The sequence below is a fragment of the Nothobranchius furzeri genome, unplaced genomic scaffold (genome assembly GCF_043380555.1).
Source record: "Nothobranchius furzeri strain GRZ-AD unplaced genomic scaffold, NfurGRZ-RIMD1 Scf031, whole genome shotgun sequence".
Taxonomy (NCBI): Eukaryota; Metazoa; Chordata; class Actinopteri; order Cyprinodontiformes; family Nothobranchiidae; genus Nothobranchius; species Nothobranchius furzeri.
This window is the reverse complement of record NW_027223048.1, coordinates 429,227-449,814: the sequence shown is the minus strand read 5'-3', so window position 1 is coordinate 449,814 and position 20,588 is coordinate 429,227. Positions and strand designations below refer to the sequence as shown.

Sequence of the window (20,588 nt, the reverse complement as noted above, 5' to 3'; positions counted from 1 at the left end):
AGGCACAGGAGGGCGACATTGGTCCAACAGACGGTTTACATTTACCTGAAACACCGTGGTTAAGACAACTGACTTCATCTGCCTGATTTCATGTTCCTGATATTTTCTAATGACAGTTTTTCTGTTTGGTCAGTCTTGTTTTCTCTACTTCCTGGATTCAGCGCCAGAAACCATTGTCCACCCCTTTTACGTAACGTGGAAGCGAGCCCTTGTTGCCATGGAGACCTGCCGTGTGCTACGTTAACTGCTGTTCTCCCTCTACTGTTTTTGCTGCATGTGCGCAAAGTTCACGTATTTACTTTTACGTGCTTCATTGAGCTCGTATTTACAGGTAGGACTGACATTTCTAGTCTTTAGTGTTTAAAAGTGTTTCATTAGAACCTGCAGAAGCAGCTAAACGTTCTTTCTGTCCCAACTGGACCGGACCGGACCCTCTGGAGACAGAAACCCGACACACAAGACGGCCACAGCGTTCACGCATGCGCAGCAGTACGATTGTAATCGTCTGCACGCACGGAAGCGCAGGTGGCGTGATGACGTCACAAAGCCTTTATGACTGACGCTGGCAGCATGGACATATACATAAAGGTCTGCAGTCAGTGGTCAGTCAGTATCAGACTTGCTTTGAAGAAGGAGGTTGGACGGATTGTTGCTCTCAGAAAACTTGTTGGTTTTGTGTAAACAACATCTTTTAACAGCTTCCTTCAGAGAAATCTGGTGCATTTGGTGAATATTTATAGCTAAATTATTCACTGCTCGGAAATCCTAGAGTGCAAAATGGTCTTTGTTCTGTCAAACAGCCAACCAGCTTTCCAGTCAGGGCTAAGGTCCTCTGAGCTACAGTCGCTTCACAAACGACGCAGATATGAACTTCTGGCTAGCTACAGAGGAACTAGCTTTGCAGAAACACAAAACCTGTGTCTGTCTGCATCAAAACCTGACAAGTCTCGTCAGATTCAGCCCTTTGAGGAACCAAGTGTCTTTTTCAAGACAGCCGCGTCTGTGGACACCAGTGGAGGTTTAACATCCATCTCCAGCAAAAACTCCTCTGTTTTACGGGCTAATCGACAAGACCAAAGATATAAAACGCTGGCAAGGTACCGAGGAATTTCCTTAGTGGAGAAAAGACAGACGTCCTCTGTCCAACTCCAGGATACTCCTCGCATTCAGCTGTTGGGGAAAAGAAAGCGTTTGAGTGACGGAGGTCACGAGAACTCTGACTTCCCCAGCGCTGCTAAAAGGCTGCGGCTGTCAGAAGGCACACCTCAGCAGAAACGTCCCACTATGATCCGTCTCAAAGGTCGTAGGAAAGGGACGGATTCAGGACCCAAAAATGTCTCCGAACCCCCAAAAACTGCATCTACCATCAAGTCTGAGCAGCCTCGAACTCCATTAATCTGGATTATTGGATCCAGTTACATCAGACGGGGTGAAGAGGCGGCTCAGCGGCAGTTTGGGACAAACTTTGGACTCAGAGCTAAGGTCCAATGGTTTGGCAAAGGAGGCATGCGCTGGGGCGGTGTCCTTCCCAGGTTTTACTCCGAGGCTCCCACACACGGTCCTCCAGATATTCTGGTCGTCCACGCCGGAGGAAACGATCTGGGTCTCGTTTCCCCGGTGGAACTGGCTTCTCAGATCCAAAAGGATTTGTCCCACCTCCATAAGGACTTTCCGGAAATGAGAATAGCCTTTTCTGCCATCAACGAACGGCAGTCGTGGCGATACGGGCGACCAGGAAGAATTAACAGCAACAGAAAACAGGTTAATTCATTACTGAGGAAGGCCGTTAGGAGCTTTGGGGGCCTGGTCATCGAGCATCCTGAGCTCAGGTTCTTCAACAACACCCTTTTTCTCCCAGACAGAGTGCATTTCAGTAAGAGAGGAAACAGCTTGTTTCTGGGCAGCATTCACTCTGTTCTGGAGAAGATTCTGGCTCAGAGGTGTAACACCTAAATCTGTTACGCGTTAAAAAGATAACAGCAGACAGAAAAGGGCAAATGGACGAGCTTCTCGTCCAGCACCAAAAAAAAAAAAAAAAAAAAAAAATCCAACTAACTCTGCCAGAGTTTCCCTTTTGAGTCACTTCTGCCGGTCCCAAGCCCGGATTAAAGAGGAGGGGTTGGATTAAAACACAGAACTAAATCCACAGTAGAGGGATTTTACTCTTAAGAAATAAAATGAAGGCAGGTTATGACATATACAAATATATTTAGTAAACATTTATAGTTTCTAATCAAACACGTCAAATATAAAATTATTTATTATACAATACAGTACAAACTAGGAATGGGACGATCTACCTAAACTCACGATACGATGCACCTCGATATGTCTGAGGCACGAAACGATACGTCACGATACGATATCAGATGAGAAAAAAAAGAAAAAAAATATTACTGTATAATAACAACTTGTTTATTTTTTTTCCAGTTGCACACAGGGAAACACAAGGCCTAACAGGCCAAACACAAACAGGAACACCCTTAGTGTTGCTATAGGCCTTGGTTATCTTATCTCAGGACTGGTTCTTCTTCAAAAAAACTAACATATCAACATGTTCTGGTGTAATCAGTGATCTCTGAGCAGACACAATGTCTCCTGCTGTGGAAAAGACGCTCACTGGGCACTGATGTAGCAGGAATGCAAAGGTAGGCTTTGGCAAGGGAGGCAAGTATGGGGTAAGCATAAGCATTAACTTTCCACCACTCAAGTGGACTTCTGTTGAGTGGGATGGGAATCCCACTCCTGTAGGAGAGTATCTCCATTTCAATCCCTCTGCTGGTCTGCACTGTCTCAACAGTAGTGTAGGAGCTCCCAAGGAGATCTTCCAACGCTGTCTTCTTTGGTGGGGGAGGCTGTGTTGCATCCTGCATCTGCCTTTCTCCTTCTACTGGCTCTTCCTGGCTCTGCTCTGCTCCCTGTGCTGCCTCAACCATGACCCTGGCCTGCTCTGCTGCTGCCTCTGATGTTGAAGCACTGGCCCTAGTGGTTCTTTCATCAGTGTAACTGGTCTGAAAATGAATAAAATAGAAAAACTAGTTAAACATTTCTGTCCTTCACTCTCATTCACTCTCTCTCTGATGGACTAATAAAAAACATGAGAAATAAGTTTTCAGACTCTGGCCTGCACATACATACAGTTACACACATGCAGCAGGAAACCTCTTTTTCCCCAATAAAAGTTAGCCTACCTGGTTGCGCTGCCTATGAAGTGCTGAAGCTTTTTCACATATTCGGGCATAGATGGACTCACGTTGTTCATCATTCAGATGGGACAGGCTTCTGAATCGTGGGTCAAGCGCTGTACACTCCTGCAGCACGTCATTACAGTCCCCGGTGCATCGGTCCGAGATGTCGAGTAAGATTTCATGTTGGCGATGGTCTGTGTGTCATTTTCGTTTGGTGACATGCTTTGCTCGATCATGTACTTCAGTGGCATTATCAGTGAAACAGTGGGCTCTTTTTCATCACAGACAACAGTTGCTGCTGTCTTCAGTGGCTTAAGCAGTTTCACTATGTCTTCTACATCTGATATATCAGTGTGATCCAGAGTGTCGATTTCTCTCGCATTCCTTCGGATTTCTGGGCAGCTCAACGCTGCTGAGACAGCTGCTTGCTGCTCCAGGTAGCGCGCCAGCATTTCCTACGTGCTGTTCCACCTGGTCTGGACATCGGTGATGAGTTTATGCCGAGGCAGTTACAACTGGGTTTGCTTGTTGGTCAGGACTGCGGTGGCCGTGGTGCTCTTGTGAAAAAATGTAGTTATTCTTCGCACACGACCAAGAAGGCGCGCAACGCGGGATACAGCCAAGCCTCTCTTACTGGCCAGATTCACAACATGCGCCAAGCACTTGATGTGAGGGTGGAGACCGCTCTCTCTCACAGCAATGTCCATGTTGCTCGCGTTGTCTGTGACACAAGCAATGGTTGTGTGTGGCCTTGTTAGCTCCCACTCACTCAGTGAATTTCTCAACACTTGAGCTATGTTAACACCAGTATGACTTTCACTTAGCTCACGAGTTTGCAACACAAAGCTTTTACTCTCCCATTTTCCGATGATGACTTGTGCCGTAATGGTGACATAACTCTGTGTTGCACGCGAGGTCCAGCTGTCGGTGGTCAGAGCGACGCGGTCGGCATTTTTTAGACACTCTTTCACGCTTTGTTTCGTTTCATTGTAAATTTCCGGGATTACCTTCTATGAAAAATGTCCCCGGCATGGCATCTTAAACTTGGGCTCCAGCACCTTGAACATTTGGATGAATTTTCTGTTCGCTTCTATGTTAAATGGAGCCATGTAGTCCGCTATGAACTCACCAATGAGCCGGGTTATCTGTTTTGCACGTGGACTTGACGGAAGTAGAGTTGGTGTCAGTGCTTGTTTCATGGTCAGCTGTCCTTTCGGTAGGCTTGTTTTCGCCAAGGCCGTCTTCACATTTTTATGGTAACGTTGAAGGTGGTGGTTCATGTTTGTTGTGTTGGAGGTGGTGTACGGAATGACAGCATAGCATAGCTTACACACAGTCTTGGTCTTTTCCGTTACTCTGTTGCCGTTATTGTCTTTTTTAACCGGAAAGCCAAAATACTGCCAGACAGATGACCTGTATCCAGGAGGAGCATCCTCAATTTTGACCTCATTTGACTCCATTGTTGTGGTTTTTCGGGGCAAGGCAGTTGGTGGCACCAACTTGGTGCTAATGCTAATATTTGTTCGCTCGCTGTAGCCTGCAGTGTTGTTGTTACAACATGCGCTGTGACTTAACGTCACGACGCACTGCGCCGTTCCCCGGATGTTTTTTTTTTATTTATTTTATTTTGTTTAGTTTTACCCTGCTTTATCAGCAGAGATGGTGCTATCAGCCTGTCACCATAGACTGTAGGCCTGCCCTACTACTACACAAATCATGCAGCAGTGCCGCCTAGCCTAATTTCGTGGTCCATATTTTTTTACCTCGATGCATTTCGTCATGTTTTGTATCGCGAGTTTTCGCCAAACGATATTTTGTCACATCCCTAGTACAAACCCAGTTGCATCAGGGCAGCCAACTCTCACCAGAAATGAGCTCGACTAACTGCCGGCAATGCGGACCGAGCTCTGACACCAGTCGTACAGGGTCCTAACAGCCCGTATCAGAGGGCCTGGTACCCCATACTCCTGAAGTACCCCCCAGAGGGTACGGGCTGTTAGGACCCTGTACCCTACAGGTCCAGTCAAGAAAAGGAGTGTTGCAGGTTTTGATTTCTGATCCCATGGAAATCTGTGTAGAGCTGCGTGAGTAAAAACAAAACATTTACCCACTACTAGACACCACCATGGCCATATCTACCAATGAGGACATTGAGGTCTGGACCTCAGTATTTTTTCTGCAGAATATTTAAAAAATAATCTCTAACTGTGCATTTACAGCATTTACTTTTTAGAAAACATACTTGTCTGATTTTTGTTGAATTTTTAAATCATTGAAATGTTTGTAGCTCCTACACTGTAAAAGTTGTTGTCACAAAATCATGCCTGCTGGTCAACAGTAACCGGCTCTACATACTCCAACAAGCACGTTTGTGAAAAAAATACATCTCTGATTTTTCATTTATTTTACTGTAAACTGTAGTGACACACAAATGGCCCCTGCTGATAACCAATTTCCTAGTACTCTTTATCAATACTTTCAAAATGTAACAGTCAAAGTTTTTATTTTTGGATCATTAACACTTGGTCATTTGCATATGAACGTTTTTACGAGGTTAAATAATTTGATCAAAACAATGCACCTGCTCATCTCTGCTTCTCCAAAAACAAATCACAAATCAAATATGTCAACTGAAAAGGCACCATACACTAAAATGTACTACACACACACACACACACACACACACACACACACACACACACACACACACACACACACACACACACACACACACACACACACACACACACACACACACACACACACACACACACACACACACACACACACACACACACACACACACACAAATAGTTGACTGAGCAATGAAAAAGATTTAAAATACAAACTCAACTCTCCCAAAATAGTAATACGTTGCTTATGAATCAAAAGTGAAAACTGTTTTCCATAATGTGCATCATCAATCAATCTTTATTTGTACAGCACCTTCCACTGCCTTTGCAGGAGCCCAAGGCGCTGAACATAAAATACAGTAAAAACACAGATAGAATAAAAAAGAGATAAAAACAACATACAGACATAAAAGCACCATACAAAATGTAAACAGGGAGCATAAAAGCATACAAGTCACATAAAAGCTAAACGATAAAAATGAGTTTTCGAACGACTCTTAAAAACATGCAGCAACGGTGACAGTTTAATATCAAGTGGAAGCTCATTCCAGAGAGAAGGAGCCAAGACCGAGAAAGCCCGATCACCTCTAGACCTGTACCTAGTTTGTGGGACAGTCAGTGTATCCATCATCACGCTTATGTAAACAGATGATGTAGACAGAGTAAAGTAATAGTCTCACAACATTTCAGTCATGCTGTGGTGTAGAGTACACCTCAGTGTTAAGACTTACAAAACAAAGACCCGCATATAGGCCTCCCTCACACACATACAAGTACTTGACAGATATGAGTAAAAAAGTGACATAGAGAACAATGACACTAATTGTAAATAATAAATTATCCATTCCAAAATACAAGTACTTTGCATATGAAAGAAACGTTTGCGCTGCTTTCCTTAATGTGCATCATCATTCTTATGTAAACAAAGGACAATCAAGTCCTCGGCTCATAAATTTGAAGCTGTGCTGTCTTGTCCAGTACAACTCCATGTTCACACTTCCAACCAAACACCTACATGTTGTTTACATGCTGCTGTTTGCACATGTCACAACACCAAGGTGTCTTTTTGCTTGGCATCTGGAAGGCAGTCATTCCAAGGCAGAGCGTGTGAAACCATGTTGAACAACTTCCACGTTGAATCTAACAAGGACAAAGAAATGCATCCACATATCCTTTGTTACAGAGCACTTCATTACAATATTTGTGATCAATTTCATGCCATAACTGTTAATCTTTACTACAAATGATCAGTTAAAATTTACATCATTGGTATTATCAGTACACGTGTTTAGATCTTCTCATGTCACATACCGATGGAATGGATCTTTTTTTACATAGGTACTACCAAATAAATGAGTAGAGGGGCAAACAGTAAACGGCTTCTATTTCCATTAAACCATATATAGCAGTGTTTCCCAACCCTGGGTACCTGGCACCCTAATGGGTTCTCCACAAGATTGCAGGGGGTCCACACACTTGTGTCTGTGATGAAGTTGTGAGGTTCTAAAGATGATATTTTTCAAAATTAAATTTATAAACTGCTCAGGACACAAACAATTGTACAATTAACACTGTGTATTAGAGTTACAACCCTTATGGATATATAAAATGTAGAATCATTCACTTTTGATGTGCGTGTGCGTAGGGATTGTGGTTGTAAGTGTGTGTGTGGTTCCGTGTCACTTCATTGACGCTCGAACGCTCGGGGATTCCTAGATTAAACCGAGAGCCGGCGTTTCACCAACGCTATCACTTCCGCGTCTGTGAGACAACGCTCTCTACAAGCTCAACTCCCGTATCCAGCCGACCAGTCTGACAGGATGACTGAGTCCGTTAACCCAGCGGAGTTTGAGCAAATGAAGAAGGAGATAGTTCAGCTCCACGCCTTGGTCGATCGGCTCAACACCAAGGTGAACTCCCTGACCGACCTCACCCTTCAGTTGACTACATCCCTCAATGCTCTCCGGCAGCAAGCCCTCGCTCCACCTAAGGAGGAGCCGCAGTTCAGCCTACCGGAGAGGTGGAATGGAGAGGTTGGGAGCCCAGATGGTCTGCTCACCTCCCTCGATATGCAATTCGAGTGCCAACCGGGACGCTTCCCCACTGCCCGCTCTCGGGTTGCGCACCTCACCTCCCTGCTTTCTGGACGCGCTCAGGAGTGGGCCGCTGCTCTTTATAATTCTAAATCCCCTACCTGCAATGACTATGCTGCTTTTGTGGCCGCCCTCAGGAAGACCTTCGTTCCACCCAGTAGCGAAGTGGGGGCTGAAGCACGTCTCTTAAAGCTCCGCCAACGTGAACGCTCTGTGTGCGCCTATGCGTCAGAGTTTTGCACCATCGCGGCCAAACTACAGTGGGATGACTCTGCCCTTCGAGCTGTTTTTTTGGAGGGGTTGGCGCCCTACATCCGAGACGAGATGGTGGGAAGAGAACTACCCCAGACCCTGGATGAGGTTGCCGACCTGGCTTTGTGCATCGACCAGCAGGTTCTGGTTCGAGCCAGATCATCCACTCGCCCACTCAGAGTGCACGGACCTCTTCCTCGTTCACCAACTCCAGCTTCCAGACCCACTTCTACTGAGGAGTCTATGCAGCTAGGCCACCTTCCCCCGGAGGAGAGACAGCGACGGTGGTGCGAGGGTCTCTGTGCCTATTGTGGCTCTCCCGACCACCGGCGCCTGGACTGCCCATTACGGCCGGGAAACGGAGGAACCCACTGAGTATCGGGGTAGCTCAGCCCGGGTCACCCTCTGCCTCTACCTCTTCCCACTGACTCCTCCTTCCTGTCACCCTCCTACACGATGAGACCTCACATCAGGTACATGCTCTGGTGGACTCGGGGGCCGCCGACAACTTCATGGATGTGGATCTGGCTAAACGCCTACGGATCCCCCTGACTCCCCTGGAATGAGTTGTTCCGGTGACCTCGGTGGACGGCAGACCTCCCCAGCCCTATCCTGTCCAAGACCGAACCCAGTCTCTCCAGATGGTCCTCCAAGGCCACTGGGAAACCCTCCACTTTCTCATCATCTCTGCTCCCTCCTCTCCTCTAATCTTGGGGTTCCCCTGGCTCCGTCTCCACGACCCCCAGATTCCCTGGTCCCAGAACCGCCTTTTAGGCTGGGGGACCCAGTGCCAGGCCCACCTCTCTCCTCCTCCGTCCATGGCAGACCGCCCGGCTGGTGGTCTTGGTCCTCTACCGCCCAATCCGCCACTACCCTATTGAGACCTGGCTGCAGTCTTCGATAAGCGACGCGCCACCACACTGCTGCCTCACCGCCCATATGACATGGAGATCAGGCTACAACCAGGTACCAGTCCTCCCCGTGGGCACCTTTTCTCTCTCTCTCCCTCTGAAACCAGAGCTATGGAGGAGTTTTACTGCTCGGTCCCTGACAGTTGGTGGCAGAGGTGGGATCTTCCAGTTAAAGGACATTGGTAAATAGATTCTCCCAATTTTTTTTTCTCTTCTTTTATCCTGACGAATCTACAATGAAGGGAACCAAATCTGGTAAAATCAAGTCAGCCCCTTTAGAGAGAGAAGCACAGACAGAGGATGGGAGTGAGGGCTGTGGAGCTTCTGCTGAAGAGGAAGTTCATGGCAGAGAGCCAAAAATATCAGACCTGGCTGGCATCCTTCAAGCTCACATTGGACGACAGGAAGCCCATGAGGTACAGTGGGAGAAGGTGATTGTACGCCAGGATCAAAGATTTAAAGATCTTCAACACCAGTTCAGTCTGTTTCAGCAAGAGTTTCAGGCCCAGACCTCTGCTGGCTTGCTACCTGGAGAGCAAGACCACGCCCGCTTCTCTGCAGGTTTGGGGCCTGCAGACCATGAGAGGCCTCATGAGTATGCTGATTGGGATGAGGTGGAACCGGAGCCTGCACCACGCTGTTCAAAATCAGGTGACTCAGTTTCTGTTCATCCTTCCGATAAAGAACCAAGATTGCAAAAGCTAAGTGAAGAGGATGACATTGAGCATTTTCTTATAACTTTTGAAAGAATAGCATGTGCATGTAGATGGCCGAGATCTGACTGGGCATTCCATTTGATTCCACTATTGACGGGTAAAGCCAGAAGTGCTTATGTACATATGGATGTGGATGCATCAATGGACTATGATCATGTTAAAGCTGCTATTTTGCAGAAATATGAAATAAGCAGTGAGACTTATCGTCTGAGGTTCCGTTCTCTTCAAGTTGAACCAAATGAGTCCCCCAGAGAACTCTTTGTGAGACTAAAGGAGCTCTATGGGAGATGGGTCAGACCCAGAGGTAAGACCATTGATGAAATTAATGAAACAATAATCCTTGAACAGTATTTCCGAATGCTATCGCCAGAACTCCAAGTTTGGATCAAGGAGCGTAATCCAAGGGACGCAGCAGAGGCAGTTTCTTTGGCAGATGCGTTTGTGGCAGCCCGTCGAAGGAACCAATCATGGGCTTATAAGGCTATGAAAAAGGATTATACCCCTGCGCCAGGTAACACCAGTCCGACAGAGAATGTTGGTAAGCCATGTGGAAGGGAGAAATATTTTCCCAGTCAAACAAAAAATCTGGGGCGGAAACCTGTCTGTTATTTGTGTGGGAAAGAAGGCCACACAAAACCGGTGTGTCCACAAAATCCAGCTAAACTCTCCCAGATGTATTTTGTGCCCAGAGGGAACCATGCCCCAAACCCAATGAACCAGCTGTTGGTGGAGACCACAGTGGAGATAGATGGACAGAAAGTTAAGGCTCTGATTGACACAGGAAGCACCCAGTCACTGGTTCATCGCAGGTACGTCTCACCAGCTCACATCTGCACTTCTGAAACAATACCAATCTGCTGTGTGCATGGTGATGAAAAACAATATCCAACAGCGGACGTCTATATGAAAGTGCAAGGACATGTGTACCTATTAAATGTGGGTGTCATGGACAGATTACCATTTCCTGTTGTCTTGGGGAATGATTTACCAGTTCTCACTGACTTGATTAACGATCCTAAAATGTGCAATGTGGCAATAACACGGTCTCAGTTGAAAGCTCCAAGGGAAGATGATCGCAGTTTAAGAGCTTTACCATTTTTTGGGGCTGAGATTGAAGCTGGCCCAACTAGAGAACAAAAGTCTCGTAGGCAGCGCAAACGGGACAAATTTAAAAACACAACAGTGTCCACTCTGTTACCTGAACCTGAGGTACAGCTAAGATTTGAAATTCCTGACAACATTCTTGAGCTGCAGCATCAGGATGCAGGCTTGGCTGACCTTATTAAGGGAGCTGAAGAAGGTGGGACTGCAAAGGAATTCTGTTTGCAAAATGGCATCCTTTATAGACAACATGGAGAACTGAAACAGCTTGTGGTACCTAGAGCAGCCAGAGAAACTGTTTTATCTTTGGGCCATTCAATTCCTTGGGCTGGCCACCTAGGGAAAAATAAGACCTTAGCCCGTATCCAACAGTATTTCTACTGGCCGGGATTGTACAGAGATGTTGCCAGTTTTTGCAGGAGTTGCCCTCAGTGTCAAAAAACATCAGCCCGATTCGCAGCAAGAGCTCCCCTACAGCCTCTTCTCATCATAATGACACCATTTGAACGTTTGGGGATGGACGTTGTGGGCCCAGTGGAGAAAAGCAAATCAGGTAACCGATTTATGTTGGTTATTACTGATTATGCCACAAAATATCCAGAAGTGTTTCCGTTGAAGTCTGTTAAAGCCAAGACTGTTGCATTTTGCCTGGTTCAGTTTTTTGCACGAGTTGGGTTCCCTAAAGAAATATTGACAGATCAAGGGACCAATTTCATGTCCAAGTTGCTCAAGGATGTGTACAAGCTGATTGGTATTAGTAGGCTGAGAACAACGCCATATCATCCACAAACTGATGGCCTTACAGAGAGATTTAACCAGACCCTTAAAAACATGCTTCGTAAGTTCATCAATGAATAAAGGTCTGATTGGGATCAGTGGCTCCCATACCTTTTGTTTGCCTATCGAGAGATTCCCCAAACTTCTACTGGGTTTTCCCCCTTTGAGTTGCTCTTTGGGCATGACGTGCGAGGACCACTGGCGCTTTTAAAGGAAAGGTGGGAGAAGGAGAAATCTGGAAAGGAGCCTGTTAACATAGTTTCATATGTTCTCCAGATGAGGGACAAGCTGGAGAAGATGACCACCTTGGCTCAGGAGCATATGAAGGTCTCCCAGCAAAAACAAAAAACCTGGTATGACAGAACTGCTCGAGAGCGGCATTTTGAACCAGGTCAAAAAGTTTTGGTTCTACTACCCACTGAAGACAGTAAGCTTTTGGCTCAGTGGCAAGGACATTCAAAAGCTCGGTCCCACGACCTATAAAGTCTGTAGTCCAGGTGAGAGGCGTAGTACCAGAGTCCTCCACATTAATCTCCTGAAGGAGTGGATTTCAAGGTCTGAGGAAAGGGAGAAACAAGATGTTTTTCTCATCAGAAGTGTGACAGAAGAGGAGGTGGAAGAACAATACCTCCCTCTACAGGTGACTTCTAGGCTTGACCTGAGCCATCTGTCCCCTGAGCAGCAGTCACAGGTGAGGGCCATCTGTAATGCCAATATTTTTCAAGATAATCCTGGGTGTACAGACTATATCAAACATGAAATTCTTTTGAAAGGAGATGCAGTGGTAAAACGAAGGAGCTACAGGATCCCTGAGCGCCTCTTGGGGCCTTTAAAGGAGGAAATTGAGTTGATGCTTTCTCTGGGAATTATTGAGAACTCCCAGAGTGAATGGTGCAATCCTGTTGTCCTGGTACTGAAAAAAGATGGCACCTTGAGGTTCTGTATAGACTTCCGATACCTGAACTCTGTTTCTAAATTTGATTCTTACCCAACTCCTCGTATTGATGACCTAATTGGTTGTCTTGGCAGAGCAAAATATCTTACCACCATTGATCTCTCCAAGGGTTATTGGCAGGTTCCTCTTGCCACTAGATCCCGTGAGCTGACTGCCTTCAGAACACCCTGGGGCCTTTACCAGTTTACAGTCATGCCGTTTGGGCTGCATGGAGCACCTGCAACGTTCCAGAGACTTATGGACAAGGTATTGGAAGGAAAATCTCACTTTGCATCTGCCTACTTGGATGATATTGTCATCTACAGTAACAGCTGGGAGGAACATCTTGAACATCTCACAGTTTTGTTTGAGTGTCTTCACACTGCAGGTCTGACTGTGAATGCAGCTAAATGCATGCTGGCGAAGAAGGAAGTACAATACCTGGGACACATTATTGGCAATGGAGTCATTAAGCCTCAGATTGAAAAGGTTCAAGCCATTCAGTCATGCCCTTTGCCACAAACCAGAAAGCAACTGAGATCATTTCTGGGCATGTCGGGTTGGTACCATATATTCATCCCTAATTTCTCTGCCAGAGCTGCTCTGCTTACAGATCTGACCAGCCTCAAAGGATCTAACCAGCTCGAGTGGTCAGACGAAGCGAAGATGGCATTTGAGGACATCCAACATGCCTTAAGTGGACCTCCAGTGTTACATTGTCCAGACTTCAAACAACTATTTGTTTTGCAGACGGACGCATCTGATCGTGGCCTAGGGGCTGTGTTGCTTCAAGGGCCTCCAGACAGACGACATCCGATTGCTTTCATAAGCAGGAAACTTTTCCCAAGGGAAACCCGCTACTCAACAGTAGAAAAGGAGTGCCTGGCTGTTAAATGGGCTTTGGATTCATTCAAATACTACCTGTTGGGGAGAAGATTCATCCTAGAAATGGACCACAAGGCTCTAAAGTGGCTTGAGAGGATGAAGGACTCGAACAGCAGAATAACTCGCTGGTACCTGGCGATGCAAGCCTTCCAGTTTGAGATTCATCATATACCTGGGAAGCAAAACTCCACTGCTGACTACCTGTCCAGCTGGCCCATGGAGTTTCCAGAGGAGGGGGAGTGTGTGGAGGTTCCTCCAGCCATTTCTCAGTGTCAGTATTATTTAAATATATTTTTTCCACACGCTGGTTTATTATTTCATTTTGTTGCAATATTGTAAGTTTACTAATGGGTGCACACATTTAGTAATTTATCTTGCACATAGTTTTTTTGATCATTAACTATCATCATTTGTATTCTGAGATTGGATGAACTGGCAGAGAGAGGGGACACACCCAGTGTAACTCCATGCAGGAAGTGGAACATTCCATCTGGCTCCTGGAAGCAGGGAGCTTGATAATGAAGAAACCAGAAACCAGACGTTCTGAAGCTCTATTGAGTTTACCAGATTTTGTTAGGATGTATTAGTTAAAGCTTTTTTGTGGTAGTTCTACTTTGTTGACTTAGTTTCCTAGGTTTATTTACTGTTTGTCTTAGTGTTTCCCCTGTCTCTCCCCCCCTCGTTGTCTGTAGGCTAGTCTGTGTGTATAAATTCCCCTGTGTGTCTCAGTTTGAGAGTCTTGCTTGTTACTTTTAGTTAAGGTTATTTTTGTGGCCATTTTTTCCTTTGGGCCCGGTTTTGTTTTGATTTTGTTTAATTCTTTATGAAATAAATGGAGAAGATATTCTTTTTATACCATTGTCCTGGAGTTTTACTGCTCGGTCCCTGACAGTGAGCATCGGTCAGCCTATCCTCAGGCTATCACCCGCGGACCAATGATCAGACAGAGCGGGCTAACCAACAGCTAGGTTGGTACCTCCGGTGCTTTGTCTCGGCCCAACCCTCGCAATGGCCTAAACAACCTCCTCTGGGCAGAGCTGTCCCACAACCTTCACACCTCTTCAACCACTCATATGTTCCCTTTCGAGGTCTGCTATGGCTATCAACCCCCGGTCTTCGCCCACCAGCAGCCCGAAGTTGCTGTACCTGCTGCGCAATCCCTAGTGAGGCGCTGCAAGAATGCCTGGATCAAAGCACGAGCTTCCATCACCCGAGTCAACGGCCGTTACGCTCGCCAACATCTCCGCCGACACCGTCCTTGTCCCTCCTATGTCCCTGGGGTTAAGGTCTGGGTGTCCACCGCGGACCTCCGCTTCCGTGCAGGGTCCAAAAAGCTCGCTCCCTGGTTCCTCGGGCCTTACACAATACAGAAGGTCATGAACCCAGTCTCGTACCGGCTGCGGTTACCGACAACTCTCTGCATTCATCCCACCTTCCACATCTCCCGACTCAAGCCCTATGTGGAATCCTCCCTGCTTCCGCCTCCGGCGCCTCCGCCTGCCCGCTTCCTCAACAGTAAGCCCATCTACAACATCTGGCGCATCCTGGACATCCGTCGCAGGGGTCGCGGATGGCAGTACCTCATGGACTGGGAGGACTACGGCCCAGAGGAACGCTCCTGGGAACCGGCCCGCTCCATCCTGGACCATGCCCTGATCTCTGACTTCTGGAACCGCCGGGGCCGCCCTGGGACTTCAGGAGCCGTCCCTGGATGGGGGGGTCCTGTCAGAACCCAAGTCCCCAAACCAACCTCTCCCAGCTAGCCGGCATCCACCATGGAGTACAACTCCCAGCATGCCCCTCGCAGGGATTCCCTCCACATCGCACCTACGTCACGAACCGTGACTATATACGGAAGTCGCCTCCCCAGCTCACCACTCAGTCATTGTTTCTTCAGATCTATGATAAGAGTTTCCAAGCAACCGATCCATCGTACGAACTCTCAGCTCACAGTAAATGTTCTTTCTTACTTCGGGAAAACCCAGCATTTCCGTGTCACTTCATTGATCCTCGAACGCTCGGGGATTCCTAGATTAAACCGAGAGCCGGCGTTTCAACGACGCTATCACTTCCGCGTCTGTGAGACAACGCTCTCTACAAGCTCAACTCCCGTATCCAGCCGACCAGTCTGACAGGATGACTGAGTCCATCAACCCAGCAGAGTTTGAGCAAATGAAGAAGGGGATAGTTCAGCTCCACGCCTTTGTCGATCGGCTCAACACGAAGGTGAACTCCCTGACCGACCTCACCCTTCAGTTGACCACATCCCTGAATGCTCTCCGGCAGCAAGTCCTCTCTCCACCTAAGGAGGAGCCGCAGTTCAGCCTACCGGAGAGGTGGAATGGAGAGGTTGGGAGCCCAGATGGTCTGCTCGCCTCCCTTGATATGCAATTCGAGTGCCAACCGGGACGCTTCCCCACTGCCCGCTCTCGGGTTGCGCACCTCACCTCCCTGCTTTCTGGACGCGCTCAGGAGTGGGCCGCTGCTCTTTATAATTCTAAATCCCCTGCCTGCAAAGACTATGCTGCTTTTGTGGCCGCCCTCAGGAAGACCTTCGTTCCACCCAGTAGCGAAGTGGGGGCTGAAGCACGTCTCTCGGGATTAAACCGAGAGCCGGCGTTTCAACAACGCTATCACTTCCGCGTCTGTGAGACAACGCTCTCCACAAGCTCAACTCCCGTATCCAGCTGACCAATCTGACATCAGGGGCCCAAAAAAGTTTCAAAGTTGAATAAAAAATAAATAAAGTTTAAAAATCACAAGTACTTTACTTTGCAGTATTTTTGCTCATTTAAGACATCAAACAAACAATCTTTTAGTCTTTATGAAATGTATATTTATTCAGAGGTCCCTACTTTATTTTGACTAATTAATTTGAAACCCCCCCCCCCCCCCCCCAACGGCATAAAATGGTACAGTCCACCTGGCCAAGGGGCGCGTAGCAGGCGAGGCCAGCTTCACGCAGCAGTCAGACAGCAGAGGCTGCAGTGAAAATATGTCTGGGTCACGGAAAAGGAAAGAAAGAAAGGAGAAAGAGGACAGGCAGAAGAGAGGGCAGCAGTATGTCACACAGTTTTTCTCAAAGAAAGGTGGGTTTAGTTAGTGAGTGGTTAAATTCAACCTGTTTGTTAGCTTTGATATCCATAGTGAGAGGAACGTTGGTTACGTATTGTAACCCCAGATTCTTAGAGTCTAGTCGCAGCCCTTAAGCTAGCTGCTATTGGAAGGATGATCTCAGCATCAGCCAATCATGAAGAGCTTAAATGTACGCCCACCAATGGTGGGCACCCCTTGTGTGCGACTCCACTGTTCACCTCCGATGGCTCTTGGTCCTAACAGAACCAGTGGGGCCAGTGGCTTAAAGGCTACGACTAGACTCATAGAATCTGGGGTTACAATATGTAACCAACGTTCTATTTCGTCTAGTCTTAGCCCTTAAGCTAACTGCTATTGGAATAATGCGCAGCTGGATGGGTTTACGCCACACTGGTTAGCTCAACCAAATGGACACACCCAACATGTCTCCTTTTAGCTAGGGCCGCTCAGCCTCAGCCCAGGGCTTAAAAGGCTGAGGCAGCCAGAGAGAAGAGTGGGGCCCCCACTAAAATTATCATCCACAAGAGGATGAAATTCACTCAAGTAGGGCTGATGTGGTGCCATAATGCTTTCACTCAGCCTGCTGAGGTCCAAGCACTGAACAAGTGATGGAACCTGAAGACACATCTCGTGAATAACGAGTAAAGGGACATGGGGAAGCCCATGAAGCAGCCTGAAAAATGTCTTCCATCGACACACCACTGTGGAGCGCCATAGAAGAGGAAATCCCTCTGGTTGAGTGAGCCCGGAGTGTCTCAGGAGGATCCCGCCCTGATGATGTGTAAGCGAGTGAAATGGCGTCACACAGCCAGTGTGAAAGACGCTGGGTCGACAGCACTTGCCCAAGGGAAGAGTCTCTGTAGTGCACAAACAGGCTTTGTGAGTGGCAAATCCCTGAAGTGCGTGACACATATCGTGCGAGCGCGCGCACCGGGCAGAGAAGGTGGGAAGCCGCCTCCTCATCAGAATTTTGGGGAGGAGGAAAAAGTCCAGCCTATGAAATTGACCTGGATTTGAAGGAAGTGTTAATGTTTTTGGGCACAAAGGCTGGGTTGGGGCATAAAACAGCGGACCTGCCATCTTCCCAGATCCTGAGGCATGCGGCAGCCACTGAGAGGGCGGTTAGGTCGCTCACTCTCTTGACTGATGCTAGCGCCAGCAGCAAGGCAGTTTTGAGTGACAGGAACTTGAGTGAGACCTGGTCCAAGGGTTCAAATGAGGCTTCAGATAAGCCGCGCAGAACCACCGTTAGGTCCCACTGAGGAAATAGTGGGCGGGACACAGGTCTGTTCCTTCTGACACCTTTTAGAAAACGTTTTGTGAGGGGATGATTGAAAACAGATCTATCTCCAAAACCTTGGTGACAGGATGAGATAGCTGCAGCATATGATTTAATAGTGCTGAATGCGAGGCCCCTGTCCACCAGTATCTGCAGAAATGATAGGACATCTGCCAGCTGGCAGGAGAGCGCTTGAACATTCCGCTCTGTGCACCATTTTTGGAAAGCTGCCCATTTAGCAGCATAGGATGCGACGGTAGAAGGCGCCCGCGCACTCTGAATCGTGGCGACCACATCATGCGGCAGCCCAGAAGCCTCTAAGCGTGACCGCGCAGCGGCCAGACCCACAGCCATTGGCCTATTTCTGGAGGATGTTTGATTATCCCATCCACCTGGAGAAGGGCGTCCGCCCTCCACGGGGAGCCGGACACTAGCGCTTGCAGGTCCGGAAACCATGACACGGAGAAGCGTCTGGGAGCTACCAGAATTACCGAGAGCTGTTCCGACCAAACTCGGTCCAGGAGACGGGGAATCAGTGGGACCGGCGGAAACGCATACAGGAGCGTCTGAGGCCAGGGCTGGCGTGAGAAGGCGTCCGCTCCAAGCGGGGGGTGGTCCCGGGGACTCAGGGAAAACCACAGGCGACACTGAGCGTTTTGGCGAGCCGCGAACAGATCCACAGAGGGTTCCCCGAACTTGATCCAAATCTGTGATATCAGTGCGGGATGCAGACGCCAGTCGGAGTCGCTGGGTCCCCCTCTCGACAGGATGTCTGCTGCCACATTCAGGACCCCTGGAATGTAGGTGGCTTTGATGGACAGCAGGGGGACATGTGCCCAACATAGTAAATCTGTGGCTACGAGCAATAGTGGGAGGGATCGAACTCCCCCATGGCGATTTATGTAGGCTGCCGCCACCTGGTTGACTGTGTGAACTTCGATATGATGGCCCTCGAGAAGGGCAGCGAAGTGTCTGATCACATTTCTCACTGTCATACGCTCCAACACATTTATGTGCTCGTGCGTGTGGGAGGGCCAGCGATCTGCCACCATATGGGACAAGCACGTGCCCCCCCACCCCACCCCAACAGTGACGCATCCGTAAAAACAGATACGTGTGACGTAGGACGTCCGATGGGGACCCCGTGTGAGAGGATGCAGGGATTCCCCCAGTGAGTGAGGCCCCTGCCCACTGAAGGGGGAACCCTCAACATACGTCTCTTCTGACGTATCGGGTGTACCCGGAGGCAGATGAATCAACGCTGAAGGTGTCTCGTGTGCAGTAATCCTGACGGCACAACAGCGTGGGCTGCAGCCATCATGCCCAGAAGTTTCATGACTAACAGGGCACTCCCAATCTTGCAGGGTTGCACGCGGAAATCACCGTGGTGAGATCTGCTGCTCTCGCCAGAGACAAATGTGCTCTCATTAGGGAGACGTTCAGCTCCACCCCAAGAAACACAATTGACTGGGATGGAAGGATGGAGCCCTTATCCCAGTTTATGGAAAACCCCAGGGTTGACAGATGCTCTGTTAACTTCCTGGTTTGCTCTGACGCCTCGTCCTTGGACCGGGCGCATAGGAGCAGATCGTCCAGGTAAAATAAAACCCTCATTCCCGCCCCGCGCAATGGCTGCAGAGCGGTCTCCAGACATTTGGAGAAGGTGCGCGGGGCTAGCGAGTAGCCGAAAGGGAGACGATTGAACTGGTATTGAACTCCCTTGAATGAAAAGCGCAGGAACTTCCGGTGTTTAGGAATTACTGGGGTGTGAAAGTATGCATCTTTCAGGTCCATTGAGTTGAACCAGTCCCCGGAGCGCATGTATTCTAGAACTTGCCTCATTGTTAACATGCGCAGATGCATCACTGCTATGGAGCAGTTGAACAGGGAAAGGTCGATGTTACGATCCCTGAGTTCCCCAGCGCCCAGCTTCTACTCCGCTCTGTTGCAGCACCATGGTCAGCACCCTGGAGAGCGCCCAGCCACACTCGCGCAGTTGATGCGCATCAGGATATCCCCGGCTGGAGCAGATAAAATCAGCGCTGCACTGAAGGACTGAAGGAGAGAACAGAGAGAGGACTGAGAGAGACAGACAGATTGAGACAGGAAGAGATTGAGACACAGAGAGGACGGAGAAGGACAGTTTGAGAGGACTGCAGAGGAGAGGATTAAAGAGACTTGTGTTTGAGAAGTTGTAGAAGTCATAGTTGCCCCCGGGTGGCTAATTTCCACCTGCTTGGGAAAACATTCTGGCTGATATTCGTTTTCCTTTTGCTCTTAACAGAGCTGTCGGTTGTGTGGGTGAGTTAGTCACCAGTGGACTTCTTGGTAAGGCCTCCGGGCAAGCTTCTGTTGTTCCTGGTTTCACTTTTGGAACCAGTGAGTTTTAGTTCTCATTTTAGTGCTCTTTAAGTTTCTTAAATCCTCAGTTTTAGGTCTCTGCAGCATACGTTAAACTCCCCTTCGTTTATTAACCAGGTCTTCTCCCTTAGGGACGCTTTTTGGCTCCCTGGTTTAATTGTCATTTACAAGCCTTAAAACAAAACTCCAGGAAATTGGAGAGAACATGGCGCTCTGCGTACCATGAGGAGGCCTACCTATCCTGGAAAAATAGTCTTGTGCTTTATAAAAATAAGCTTCGACAAACTAGAACTGCTTATTTTTCAGCACTAATTGAGGAGACTAAGCATAATCCTAAATTTGTTTTCAGTACAGTTGCTAAA

At 48.0% G+C, this 20,588-nt stretch overlaps 1 protein-coding gene and 1 long non-coding RNA gene across 2 annotated transcripts in view; one reads left to right on the top strand and one right to left on the bottom strand.

Moving 5' to 3' along the window:
• Positions 1 to 6,450: 6,450 nt before the first annotated feature.
• The window catches only part of LOC139064482 (uncharacterized), a 47,460-nt gene continuing 33,322 nt past the window's right edge, over positions 6,451 to 20,588 (bottom strand). The window contains exon 3 of the long non-coding RNA XR_011517494.1: positions 6,451 to 6,961. This is a non-coding gene — a long non-coding RNA (uncharacterized lncRNA). The remainder of the gene's footprint in view (positions 6,962 to 20,588) is intronic.
• On the top strand, positions 9,311 to 12,034 carry LOC139064475 (uncharacterized). The gene is made up of 2 exons (XM_070547793.1): positions 9,311 to 10,602; positions 11,948 to 12,034. The coding sequence occupies exons 1-2, from the start codon at positions 9,314 to 9,316 to the stop codon at positions 11,949 to 11,951; spliced, it is 1,293 nt and encodes a 430-aa protein (XP_070403894.1). The 5' UTR covers positions 9,311 to 9,313; the 3' UTR covers positions 11,952 to 12,034.